This window comes from Carcharhinus amblyrhynchos, chromosome 10, assembly GCF_965287045.1.
Source record: "Carcharhinus amblyrhynchos chromosome 10, sCarAmb.v2.hapA, whole genome shotgun sequence".
NCBI classification, from domain to species: domain Eukaryota; kingdom Metazoa; phylum Chordata; class Chondrichthyes; order Carcharhiniformes; family Carcharhinidae; genus Carcharhinus; species Carcharhinus amblyrhynchos.
The window spans coordinates 12,577,116-12,589,317 of NC_137333.1; the positions used below are offsets into that span (position 1 = coordinate 12,577,116).

The 12,202-nt window shown below is 44.1% G+C and overlaps 1 protein-coding gene across 10 annotated transcripts; it reads right to left on the reverse strand.

Annotated features, from left to right (window-relative positions):
* Positions 1-7,428: 7,428 nt before the first annotated feature.
* On the reverse strand, positions 7,429-9,415 carry LOC145349345 (POU domain, class 4, transcription factor 3-like). Of its 10 annotated transcripts, none has more exons than XM_080197855.1 (3): positions 9,147-9,415; positions 8,219-8,529; positions 7,429-8,128 (listed from the first exon to the last, which is right to left on the reverse strand). In XM_080197855.1, exons 1-3 carry the CDS (start codon positions 9,267-9,269, stop codon positions 7,444-7,446), a joined length of 1,119 nt encoding a protein of 372 aa, XP_080053981.1. In that variant the 5' UTR covers positions 9,270-9,415; the 3' UTR covers positions 7,429-7,443. The 10 variants fall into 10 exon arrangements, with proteins under 10 accessions (XP_080053981.1, XP_080053983.1, XP_080053978.1 ...); XM_080197857.1 differs by having other exon boundaries at positions 7,429-8,088; positions 8,218-8,529; XM_080197852.1 differs by having other exon boundaries at positions 7,429-8,154; positions 8,218-8,529.
* Positions 9,416-12,202: the final 2,787 nt, after the last annotated feature.

A 12,202-nucleotide genomic window follows, 5' to 3' on the forward strand; every position in this document is an offset into this window, starting at 1 on the left:
TGTGCATCAATGGTAAAACGGCAGCTTGACTTTTGCGCGAATACCTGGTAACTCAAATTGGAATGAAACCCTAACAAAACAAAGACCAAATAGGGGGAAAGATACAATGATGACCGGCACCCTTAAAACACAATTTTATTATTTCTTAAGATAAATCAATACATCTGCATATACATCAGCAACTGTGATTTAAATAATAGCATCGGTTCTGTAACGCACACTCTAGTTTGTCCTCTGCAAAGTCGCTAGTGGCTATTTTACAAAAAAATCTACCAATACTATTCCAGTTAAAAAAATCATTCAAGGCATAATGTTTTATACCTTACTGGATTGAAGTTTATTGGTTCAAGAGTTCTGAATTTAGACAATTGTTTATTGTCTAACTCCTGCCGCGCTTCTACAGTAAATTCCTGCAAAATGTCCCTTCGACATTATGTCCAGATTAAACTAGAAATTTAAACTGCCGTTATAATTCGCAAAACCCTCGGCTTCTGACCAAGGAGAGATTTGTGCGCTACCATCATAATTACACTCAGAATGCACAGGGAAATTCAAATAGCGATGCCAATGCATTTTGTCGCCTTAAAGTATAACTTGACAATGCAATGCGTCCAACAATCCGTTTTATTTACAGGGCTGTGGAAAACAATGTATTTCTCAGCAACGGTGCCTTTGGCTGGCAGAATCAGTGTAAAATATGCGCTAAACGACTAAACGCGGAAGTTCAGTTGGGATTCTGTAACAATAGACAGAAGTTTGGAAAACTTCTGCACAGGCCATATCAGGTACTGTCGCCGGCTCGGCCGCAGTTCGGAAGTGAACTTAGGAAATCGCCACAAGATTCCCGTGAAAGAATTCCGAGAGAATACCATCTGAAGTGGGCATTATTCGATTTCCAGAAATCCTTTAGTTACTTTGTTGACTCTCTCAGCTTTCCCTCTGCTGGGGGGGTTGCCTGAGAAGCCATCATACACATTCCACGGTGGGCAAATTACACACCAGCTCTGTCGAAGGGCACTTTCTTTACGTCGCAGGTGTTCGCTGTTGCAAATTCAGATGTCACCTATTGTTTCCGCAGACGCTTAAACCCCTTAACACCTTACATTTTGCTATGTTTCTAACGGCGTCGCCTGTTGCCGACAATAATTTGATAAAATAGCTTATTCGCTGAATCGTTTTCTAGTATTTAAATTTTAAGAAAAATCACGGTCAAAACGTGTCCAGTGATTAAGATGAGAGAAAGAGAGAAAAAAATACCCCTGCAGCCGCTCAAGATCTATAATAGATATTTAAGACAAAGTAGGTGTCCTTACCCCATTAAAGTGTCTCTGTCTTGGTTGGCAAAAGTCAGACAATAGCAATAAATATAGCTTTTTTTGCTGGCAAAAAAGACTGCAGCTGTGCCCCTTTCCCTCACCGCGCCTGGAAAAAGCAAGCTGCTGCCTGGATATATTGCATTTTATATCACCAAAGGCGATTAATATTGCATTAACTGTATTTAACATTTTTAAACGCGCATTATATCTATATAGACTGAATCCATTTATTGAGAAACGAACTGCTGAGATGTCAATATTCATGAAATTTAAAAAAAAACCTCAACAACTCGGTTAGCAACGTGCAAGAAGAGATCTGAGAGGGTTGCCCTTTTTTTTGCATGCTTTCACCCCTTAAACTCCTATAAGCTGCAATCACCTCTTTGATGTGGGAAAAGTCGTGCTAATGTTACAGTTAAATTATTCTGACACAGTAGCGGGACACGTAAGGTCCCAAGATTCATTAATTGTTTATCATCAGTACCTGACTGCCTGAGAATTCCTTGTGTAAATGAGTTTCCCATAGACTTATCAAGCAGTTGGGACGATGTTTTTTTTAAAAAATGAAAGGCATGTGTCGAAAGCTCATTTCTCTCATGAAGCCATATTAAGCAGGCCAGTTCGGCGGATGATTTAAGGAGGGACGGTTCTGGGAGGATTTCGAAATAGTTGAGGCGGGGTGGTGGTGGTGGTGGTCGGGGGGCAAAATGTGCCAGAAAGTATGCGGGGCACAAGCGTTGTGAAATAACAGGCACATGTACTGCACTGTCCTTTTGCCCAGTTGTCGGTGGTCCTCACCAGTTTGACCTCTGACACTGCCACCTAGTGTTTCTTTCTGCATTGTGGTTGATTCAACAAAGGCGCTTCGGAATCTTGCCAATAGAACCCGTAAAAAGATGTTCCAGTGGAGATGGCGAGGTAGTGAGTTGGATTTATTCAGAGTGGCTATGGCTTTAGCAAGAAAATAACCAGCGCCACTTTTATTTTTTTAATCTGCGATATCCACGTGGCAGTGTCAACTCAGAATTGAGTATCGCCCGTTCAGTGGCTGAAAGATTTGATTCGCGTATTCTTTTTAACCGCTCTCAACAATTTGCAAATACACCACGTTTAGCATCACGTTTTGCAAAGGACTTCATTGCCGAAAGCAATTGCGAAAAATTTAACCCCGGATACGCTCTTGCAAATTTTCCGATAAATAAGCGAAGTTACAGCGAATTTAAAACAACCTTGTTTATGCATGCCAATTTCTGCAGAGAATAGCCGAGGTTGGTTCTAATGGGCAGAACTGTGTTTTCAAATCCTTATATTTAGTGTGTGTGTGTGCGCCACACATAAGATTTTATTTTCTCCTTAAATTGTTATTTCCTTTTTGGAAAGCTTCCTATTTGGGAGGAAGGGGGCGGGTAAAACCCAGTAACCATTTCGCTTGTGCAGCTTCCGTATTCCTTTAATATTTGGCGTCAAGACGAGGATAAAAGTCATAAGAGGGAACGGATTGAAATAAATCGTTTGTTAAATGCAATTAAAGAATAAATGTAAATTAAATAAACTTCAAAGTGTTTAAAAGCCTACTGGGACATTTTTTCTTATCAAAGCAGATTTTTTTTCAAAGAGGGTTTTGCACCGTGCCACACAACAAAGCTGTCGTGACAACAATTACCAAAGTTTTAATTAGCCTCTTGTCATCATTCGCTTTATTAATTTGTTGAATCTCTTAACATGAATTATTTACAAAGCAATTCGTAATTACATTTGCGAGAATCCTCTTAGATCTGGCAATGCAAAGGGCAATAATTACGAATGGCGAATGCAGTTAGTTGTGTTAGGGAGATGTGTCCGTGTATCAGGCTGAATCGGATTGCTGTGTGCATTATAATAAAAATGAATTCAGTATCTTAGATTGTGTGGTGATGGCACGATCTGACTTGTGTTGTATACTTCCATGTTCGGCAGCAATAAAAGTTAAAAATCGTAACTTGAGTGACGAAGAGAATAATATATAAGTATTTTACTTTAAACTAATTTTTAAAAAACTTGAAAACAAACAGCATTTGTGCAAGTAACTCATTCCCAAATACCGGTTTAATATATCAAAAGAACTTGAGCAGGAGTGCATTTTGAGTCATCTATTTCGAATTGGAGAGAGATAATTGTATTAAAAGTATTTTAATGGCGCCCTAAACATGCACGTGATCATCCGAGCGGCTGAACCGAAATCAAGAGAATTTGTTTTACAGGTAATTTGGAATGTGATTTCTTCAGGCAACCCCCAAGGTTTCTGAGATAAGCCTGGGTTACTATGCAGTGCCGCCTTGTTGAACCAGCAGAGAAATTAGCCAAGGTATCAGACAGGAGGAAAAAAAATCAATAGGATCATGGCAACGTCTGTCTATTATTCATTTATGACGGTTTAATATAAGTTGAAACCAATTGCCGAACAAGTGTTACATGCGAATTCCACAATTCTCACGTTATTCCTTAAGGATCGTGACCCGTTGCTTTCAGGAATTTGTTGAAGTTTAAAGACAATATCAAACGGCCTGGGTGTTTAATACAGACACAGTGAGGCACAGAGAGTCGGAATATAACAGTTAATATTAACGTGATCTTGGAAACGGAAGTTCAACTTTCTCCCTAAATTATTATTTTCTCTCTACACCTAATAGATTTTTTTTAAAGTTAACATATTAGTTGAAATCCAATTAATGTTACAAAGGTTAATTTTTCACTGTAATGCGATCGGCCACATTCTTCCTTCGGTGTTATTCAACTGTGTTACTCCTGATTATGCTTCGAATTTGTTATATCGGGCGAAGGCGTTACATGTCGTTAATTGTACCCTTCCCCTCCCTCCCTCCCCACTCCCCCCTCCCCACCCCCAACAACACCACCAGCAGCCTACCCGTCTTTTTTTCTTGGATTGTGTCTGCTTATCTCAATGCTTCATGTAATTATAAAATCTTACCTGCGTCCTAGCTTGGGATTTTAATGGCATAGCTTTACATGTGTAAATGTACCACAATTTCCTTATGTCCTTACGTGAATCCTCTCGTTTATTCATTGATAGTGACTGCATCAATGTTGCACTGACAGAACTGGACAAAAATATACAGTTCGGGTACTTGGTATCCAACATTTAGGGTGGGTTCCAATCAATGTCGGTGAGGTTGGCGAGACTGAATGACATTCCATTTCGATTCTGTGTACGCGTGGAAGTGTTGTCTTTTACGATTGTGTTATCCTACCCGTGCATTTTTTTGGAAAGGCGCGAGAGATTTAACAGGGTTATCCAAAACGTTGCCGCTTTGAACTGAGGCTCGGGTTTGGAAAGTGTTCGACTGGTGCAGTAGGTGGCATCACAACGTGTTCCACGATGCCCCTGCAAACTACAACATTAAACTCAGGGAGTGGGTGACACCTGGGCGGAAAGTAACGCGAAACATCAGGAAAACCTACATTGTTCTGAATCAGCTGCTCCGTTGATACTTGCAAAAGTGCAGCAGTCCCGATTTGGGCAGAAAAATGCTGGAAAAATCTCAGCAGGTCTGACAGCATCTGTGGAGAGAGTTCTGAGGAAGGGTCATACAGACTGGAAACGTTGGCTCTATTCTCTCTCCACAGATGCTATCCGACCTGCTGAGATTTTCCAGCATTTTCTGCTTTTGTTTCAGATTCCAGCATCTGCGGTCATTTGCTTTTGTCCCAATTTGGGGAGGTTTGAAAGTAAAACTGCGATTGCAAACCCAAGTTTTATATGTTATTTTTAACAGCTCAAAAGCCCACGAACTTAAAACTCTTCAAGACTCTCACTTGATGACAGCTTCTACCTTGCTGCCGTCAGACTTTGAATGGAACTACCTTGCATTAAGTTGATCTTTCCCTACACCCTAGCTATGACTGTAACACCGCATTCTGCACTCTGTTTCCTTTCCTTCTTTATGAACGGTATGCTCTGTCTGAATAGCGCAAGAAACAATACTTTTCACTGTATACTGCTACATGTGACAATAATAAATCAAATCAAATCAAAATGATTGTCGGTTCTTGCTCTTTGTTAATGGCGTGTGTTCAGGGACACCGGAACTGGGAAAGTTGGAAACTGTTTTCATATCATAAATATTTGCACCCATTTTGGTTTTACATCTAACCATTTGATTCTCAGCTTTACTTGCCTACCACCCCCCTAAATGCAAAGGAACATTACACCTTAAAAAAAGGACAGTTGTTTCGCTTCTTTTCTTTTATTAGTAAATGTGATATGACACATCTCCCTGTTGTATTTGGCTTACAGAAATAATTTAAATAAATAAGTAGATAAATTAAAAAAAAACACAATCCAGGAGAAAGCTTGGCAAATATACATTGTACAGGAATCGACTTAAAGTGAGACTTTTGTTTTTCTTTTTTTTAACGAATGATGCACACGTGGCTGCAGTTGTAAACATACATGTGCGTAAATTAAAAAGTTATTTACATTAAACACTTATGTACAGTTATAAACACGGTCAGAATGTAGTGTCTAGTGAAAACAGGCAGTAAATAGTGAAATCACACCATCCACAAGGTTCTATCAAGCTACCCACCCTTATAGTGCTCATGTCAGTTCCAATGCATAGAATGTCTGCGCTGCAGACATAAACATTTGTGTGTCCAGTCCATAGGCGCCAAATTCGGTCTCCGTCCTCAGCTCATGCAGTTATTTTGCTTCTGAGCGCCTATTTTAGGTGCCCGCAAAGGAGGTATTCCTACCCAAAACAGAATCAATAATTTAGTGTGAATATTTGATGCGAAAACTTTTGGTTAGTCCTATATCAAAAGGTTTGGATGCGAGAATCAACTTGGATTTTTTTTTAAATTGGTAAACCGTAATACGCTAACATGTCCCCACCACCGCCAACCAGTACAATATACTAAATTCTGCCACGTACTTTTCTTTAGTGCAATTACCAGAACGGAAGTGCCGAGAACTAACGCCCGTTTACGATGGCGAACCATTGAACGAAACAGAAAAGTGACCCGATCAGCATGCAGAACTTTTGGAAACGATTGTAAAATGTCAATTATGCGATCTTTTTTGTAGATTTTGTCTTTTTCTTTAAGAATCCAAAATAATAACGCTATATCGCAGTCTGCATAAATACTGTCCCCGAACAGCAAATCGAGCCAGAATTATCCACGAGCCTTGTGCTGCTGGCCCTCCCCAATAATTTGAAGTCCAGGACGTTAACTGGTGAAGCTACACCCCACCACCACCCCCCCCCCCCCCCCAAGTGCCCTTATCTCGCACTCAAAATGAATGTTTGGCGCTGCAACTGTTTTAAAAAAAATAATAATAAACTGTCTGAACTCTGTTTTCTGTTGTAACTGGAGCAGTTACCTTCTGAAAGTTGTTAAGATAATAGACAAGACGTAACAGACATCTCGAGTTGGTGAATAACGGAACAGTGTGGAGATAACCTATTGCCCCCTTCTGCCAAGGGGGTAAAGGGGGGAAGGATTACAGAAAACATTGGGATAGACAGAGGGAAAGATTACTGGAGTGGGTGAACATCAAAATAACTTCTTTTTTTCCCTCTCCCCACACCCCCACCCACCCCCCCAACCCCAACAATTTTGTTCGTTTCCTTTCACAAGATAGCGGCCAGGGCTGGCTCGTGTAACAGTTTTATCGAGAGATTTCGGCACGGAATTACCTTTTTTTTTTGCATACTTCACCAATAACGTGAAAAATAACACAAACACCCAACGGTGCCTTCAGAAACCAAGGATTTCGCCTGATTACCATCGTCAACACGTTTCTGTCTCGTTTTTTGTTGTTGTTTGTTTTGTCTGTGTGTGTGTGTGTGCGTGTGTGTGTGTGTTTGTGTCCGCCAGATTTCCCACCCCCTCACCACACACACACACAAAAAATCAAAAGCAAGTGAATCAAATGAAGAAGAGTCACAAAAAGAAAATCTGGGAGTCGGTGCGGATGAAATAAGACAAGTTGGATCCTCCAAGGAGAGATTTGTTTTCAAACAAAAAACTGTCTGTTAAAGCAGTCTGTCAGCAATAAGGACAAAAAAAGGATGGGAAAGGAAGAGGGATTCCGTTCTCTTATTCTCTCTCTCTGTGTCTCTGATAGCTAGTGGTTGGCGGAAAATTTCATCCGCTTTTGCTTCTGTCTTTGATTGCAAAACCAAACCCGCACAACGTTCTTTTTCAGGTCCAGTTTCTCGGCGATCGCCGCGATCTTTTCGGAGGAGGGTCGGGGCTGAACGGCGAAGTAAGCCTCCAGGGATCGCTTCTCCGGGGCGGCGATGGAGGTCCGCTTGCGCTTCTTCTCGCCGCCGTTGAAGATGTCGGGCTTGTTCATCTTCTCCCGGTGCGCCCCCTCCGCCTCCTCCAGCCAGGCTTGGAGGATGGGCTTGAGGGCGATCATGTTGTTGTGGGACAAAGTCAAGGACTCGAACCTGCAGATGGTGCTCTGGCTGAGCGAGCCCACGCCCGGGATCTTGAGGTTGGCCAGCGCCGCTCCCACGTCCGCCTGGGTCACCCCCAGCTTGATGCGCCGCTGCTTGAAGCGCTCGGCGAACGCCTCCAGCTCCCGCGGGTCGGCGTCCACGTCGTTGACCGAGGGGATGCCCGGGGCCACCCCGTGGCCCACCAGCCCGTGCGGGGGGTGGGGGGTCATGCTCATGGCGGCCTGGTGCGGGTGGTGGTGCGGGGGGTGGTGGTGCGGGTGGTGGTGGCTCAGGTGTCCCAGGCTGTGCATGTGAGCCGCATGGGGGTGCGAGGAGGTGGACACCACCCCGCCGCCGCCGCCGCCTCCTCCTCCTCCTCCTCCTCCCCCGCTGTCCCCTCCGCTTCCTCCCCCTCCACCCCCTCCTCCTCCTCCTCCTGCCCCGGTCACCGCCATGGCCCCGGCCAGGGTCAGCGAGGACGAGCTGAGGTGGTCGATGAGCTCCCCCGGGTCCAGCGGCTGGTGCGGCTGGTGGTGGTGGTGGTGATGGTGGTGGTGGTGGTGGTGCGGGTGGGAGGCGAGGGCGGACGGGTGCGGCAGGGCCACCGCCGAGGTAGAGGTGCACGGCACCGTGTTCATGGTGTGGTAGGTGGCGTCCGGCTTGAACGGGTGGCTCTTGCCCTGGGACACGGCGATATCCACGGCGGCCAGAGCCTCGGCGCGGGCTAACAAAGTTTCATCTAGGCTGGCGAAGATATTGCTCTGCAGCTGTGACCAGAAACACACACACAGAGAGAGAGAAATTAAACATCAACAGCTCATTCTCAACCCATAACAACCACAAAACATCCCCCATTTAAACCCCCCAACACCAAGGCAGACAACATTTGTTCCAACGTTGGTGCAAATCCCATTTACAATAGGAGAAATTGAACATTTTTTTTTACACACTGCATTTGACAAACGATAGCTTAGCAATGCTACCGATTCCAAAATTCACCACAGAGGCACAGAGAGAGAGAGAGGAAAAAGAGATTGGGGGGGGGAGAGAGAGAGAGATGAGGCAAGAGAGAGGGAAAGAAAGAATGAGAGAGGGAGAGTGTGAGAGAAGGCGAGGGGGGGGAAGAGATAGGGGAAGAGAGAGGGGAAGAGAAAGGGAGAGAGTGAGAAGGGGAAAGAGAGAGTGAGGGAGAAAGAGAAATAGAGTGAGAGAAATGAGAGAGAAAGGGAAAGAGAGAGAGAAGGGGAAAAGGAGAATGGGAGAAAGGGAAAGAGAGAGAGAGAAAGGGAAAAGGGAATGAGAGGCAAAGAGAGAGAGGGGGCGAAATGGAAAGAGAGAATGAGAGAGAGGGTATGAGAGAGTGGAGAGGGAAATTGCTACATACCGGCGGCGCTGGGAGACAGGCTCTCCTTATTGCTTCCGAGCTGGAATGCAGAGAAGTGTACTTGTGCTCAGGTAGGGTATGATGCATGCCGAAGGCTGGCTGTTTGCTGTTCATGGACATCATTTTGAACACTGTACATAGGGATGCTGGAGAGAGAGAGGAAATGCGGCTGGAACAGGACTTAAAGAGAAAACAAAAGTTGGGGGCACAGATGGAGATGTATCTATAGATACATTGGGGTATATTTTTGTAAACATGTACATAGAGCTCTGTGGAGCTGCAGGCCGCCGCTTGCTCTCTTGTGTGTGTCTCAGTGAGTGCTGCCTCTCTATTGCTGCCTGGGACACACAGAGGCTCCGCTTACACCTGCTCCCCACTCTCGGCCCAGCCTCTCTGGCGCTCGCGCGAGATTTTACCGTCCCGCCCGTCGGAGCTGGGGAAGCGGTTGCCCGGAGACAAGGCAGAGAGGCTGCAGCCTATTGGAGGAGGAGTGCGGGGTAGAATGTGCGCAGGCGTGCTGGAACCTCCCTTCTGATTGATTGACAGCTCTCCCCCTTCCCACCGGCACTAAGCTGGGAAATTAAAGGAAAGAGGAGACTACAGCTCCCATAATACAGCCTCCTTCCAGCTCAAGCTGCTCGTGAACACGTGGAAAATAGCTATTCTAGCCATAGGAAGCGATTGGAAACATTGCAAAGAGGAGAGGGCTCTGGTTGCAGCATACAGGGGCAATTAAGTCTTTCTTGCTCAAGTCTTCATGTGGCTGGTACAGATTGCGCTGGGAAAGTGGGCTGAAGATTGCATTCCCCTCCCGGTGTGTTGCTGGGGTGGGGTGGGGTGCCCCCCCCCCCCCCAACCTTGTGCCTTAATCCCAAGTGTTTTCCGAACGGCGGCTGCTGCTCTCTAATCAAAGTTGGGACATAAGTTCAAGATGAAGCCCCCCTCCCCGCGCCTGGATGTTGATCAGTTGACCCACTTGTGTCTCTCCCTCAAACCGAAGAAGCAGCGTTCAAGAGCCAAGGAATCGACACCGGACTCTCCCAGCGCTATCTCCTCTGACAGCGATGGTGGAAAAAAATGTCCAAGGACCATTAAACAAATGTTGCCTGGAGGAGGATGGGGGTGCATGCCATCTACGTAGGCGTATTCCCCTCACCCAAGTGTAGGAATCTATCTCTTTTTGCAACACCTAAATCATTTTAAGTATGCGAATGGCACCAATCTATCCAGTCGACTGTATGTAGAATGAATTCAAATGTGTTCTTGAAGTCTTTATTGATAGGGCAACTTTACGGAGCTTTATTATTTCAGTTAACCCCCTAGCTCATCCTGAGCTATGTCAGCCCATCGGTTCCATTTCTGGAGAATGTTATTCAGTCGCTGATATTCCAGCCTGTCTTTTACACGCGATAACTCGATGTGAACAGAAACGACACATGTGCCGAACTATATCATTGACAAAAAGTCTCTTTGCAAGCTTACCCGAATAGATCAATGACGCATTTATTACTTGCAAGTGTTTTATTTAATCATGCACGCGCTGTTTTAGTTCTCACTTTCAATCAACAAAATAGTGACTAGCATTATGACAGCAGTGGAAGTGCTTTGAGACGTTTGATGCTCAGGAAAAAGCGCAAGTCTTTTTTCCATCATGACCACCATTCTGTACTGGCGAATAAATAAAGAAAATGACATTTCCCCAATACTGTTTAAACGTTTAAAGATCCATGCTAAAGTTTCTAGAATCTGTTATTTTGAATATTGTATGCCAATGCGCCGTTCCATAATACACATTTGCATGTAATATCGGCTCACGGCAGTTATATAGGATGTCACAGAATGATTTCCAACGATACACGTGGCCTGAATCGTTTATCATAAACATTTTTGGTCGCCCGCCTTCGTAGATCTCAGCGTGAGAAGTTTTCACGATACAATGTTCCGTTATGCTGAACGGTCTAACATGTTCTTAAAGCGGCCTTTTACTAGTCCGCATTCCAGTTATTTTTTTTGTTCACTTTAAATATTGCGTTTGACTGACCCTGTAGATGGGCTTGGAGGTGATAAAATGTAATTGTACTCTGACATGGGGACATTAGCTCCAGTCCAATCGAAAAACTGAATGTATTTACTTTTTATAGCGAAGCAGCGGTCAGAAACACCAATCCAAGGGTTAATAGCACTATCCTGTTAATAATTTATACCTGCGCCCCATTTTCAATGATATGCGATTGTAATATGATGCATTTCCAGTCGAATACGACCACAGTAATAGCTTCAGTTCAGTAGCAGTGTACACTCTCTTTTACAGTTAATGTCAGACACAATCAAACACCTTTATTGGTAAATATTAAAATCAAAAAAACGCCGGTATGGTTATCTCTAGTGGGTGTCAATGGTTATCATGAGCGGTACTATTCGTCAATCATTAGCAACTTATAAAGTTTCTGAGAAGTCGCAATTAAACAATGCGGTTGGATATTTCTGACAATAATAATTGATAACTGATATCATTAAAAGCGATTCAGACATCGGCTGTGTCCCAGTCGAAAGGCTCGGCTAATTTTCAACATCGTTCTATTGTAAATGGTTGTTAAGGCATTTGACATAAATTCTGGGAGATAACATTCTTCATTCGAACTAGTTACAAGTTGCTGCACATAGGACATGTATGTCTTTTTTAACATTACAGTAGTACGTTACGAGTTTAGTTGTCATGGCCAATGGCATACTAATTACTGAGATATAAATGACGAATCCTGTGAGTGTGTTGCTCTGCTCAAGTTCAAGAGCTGTTTTGTATTTGTTTTAATTTCATTTCTGGGATGTGTCTGGGCCAGTATTTATTGCCCACGCCGAATTGATCTTGAACTGCCTGGCTTCCCGGGCCATTTCAGACAGCAGAACAGTGATTGTTGAGAGTGCCGTGGATCTGGAATAGTGATATGGAGGTGCCGGCGTTGGACTGGGGTAAACACAGTAAGAAGTCTCACAGCACCAGGCTAAAGTCCAACAAGCTTATTATTTTGTAAATTGAGTTTGTGTCTTTATATGCC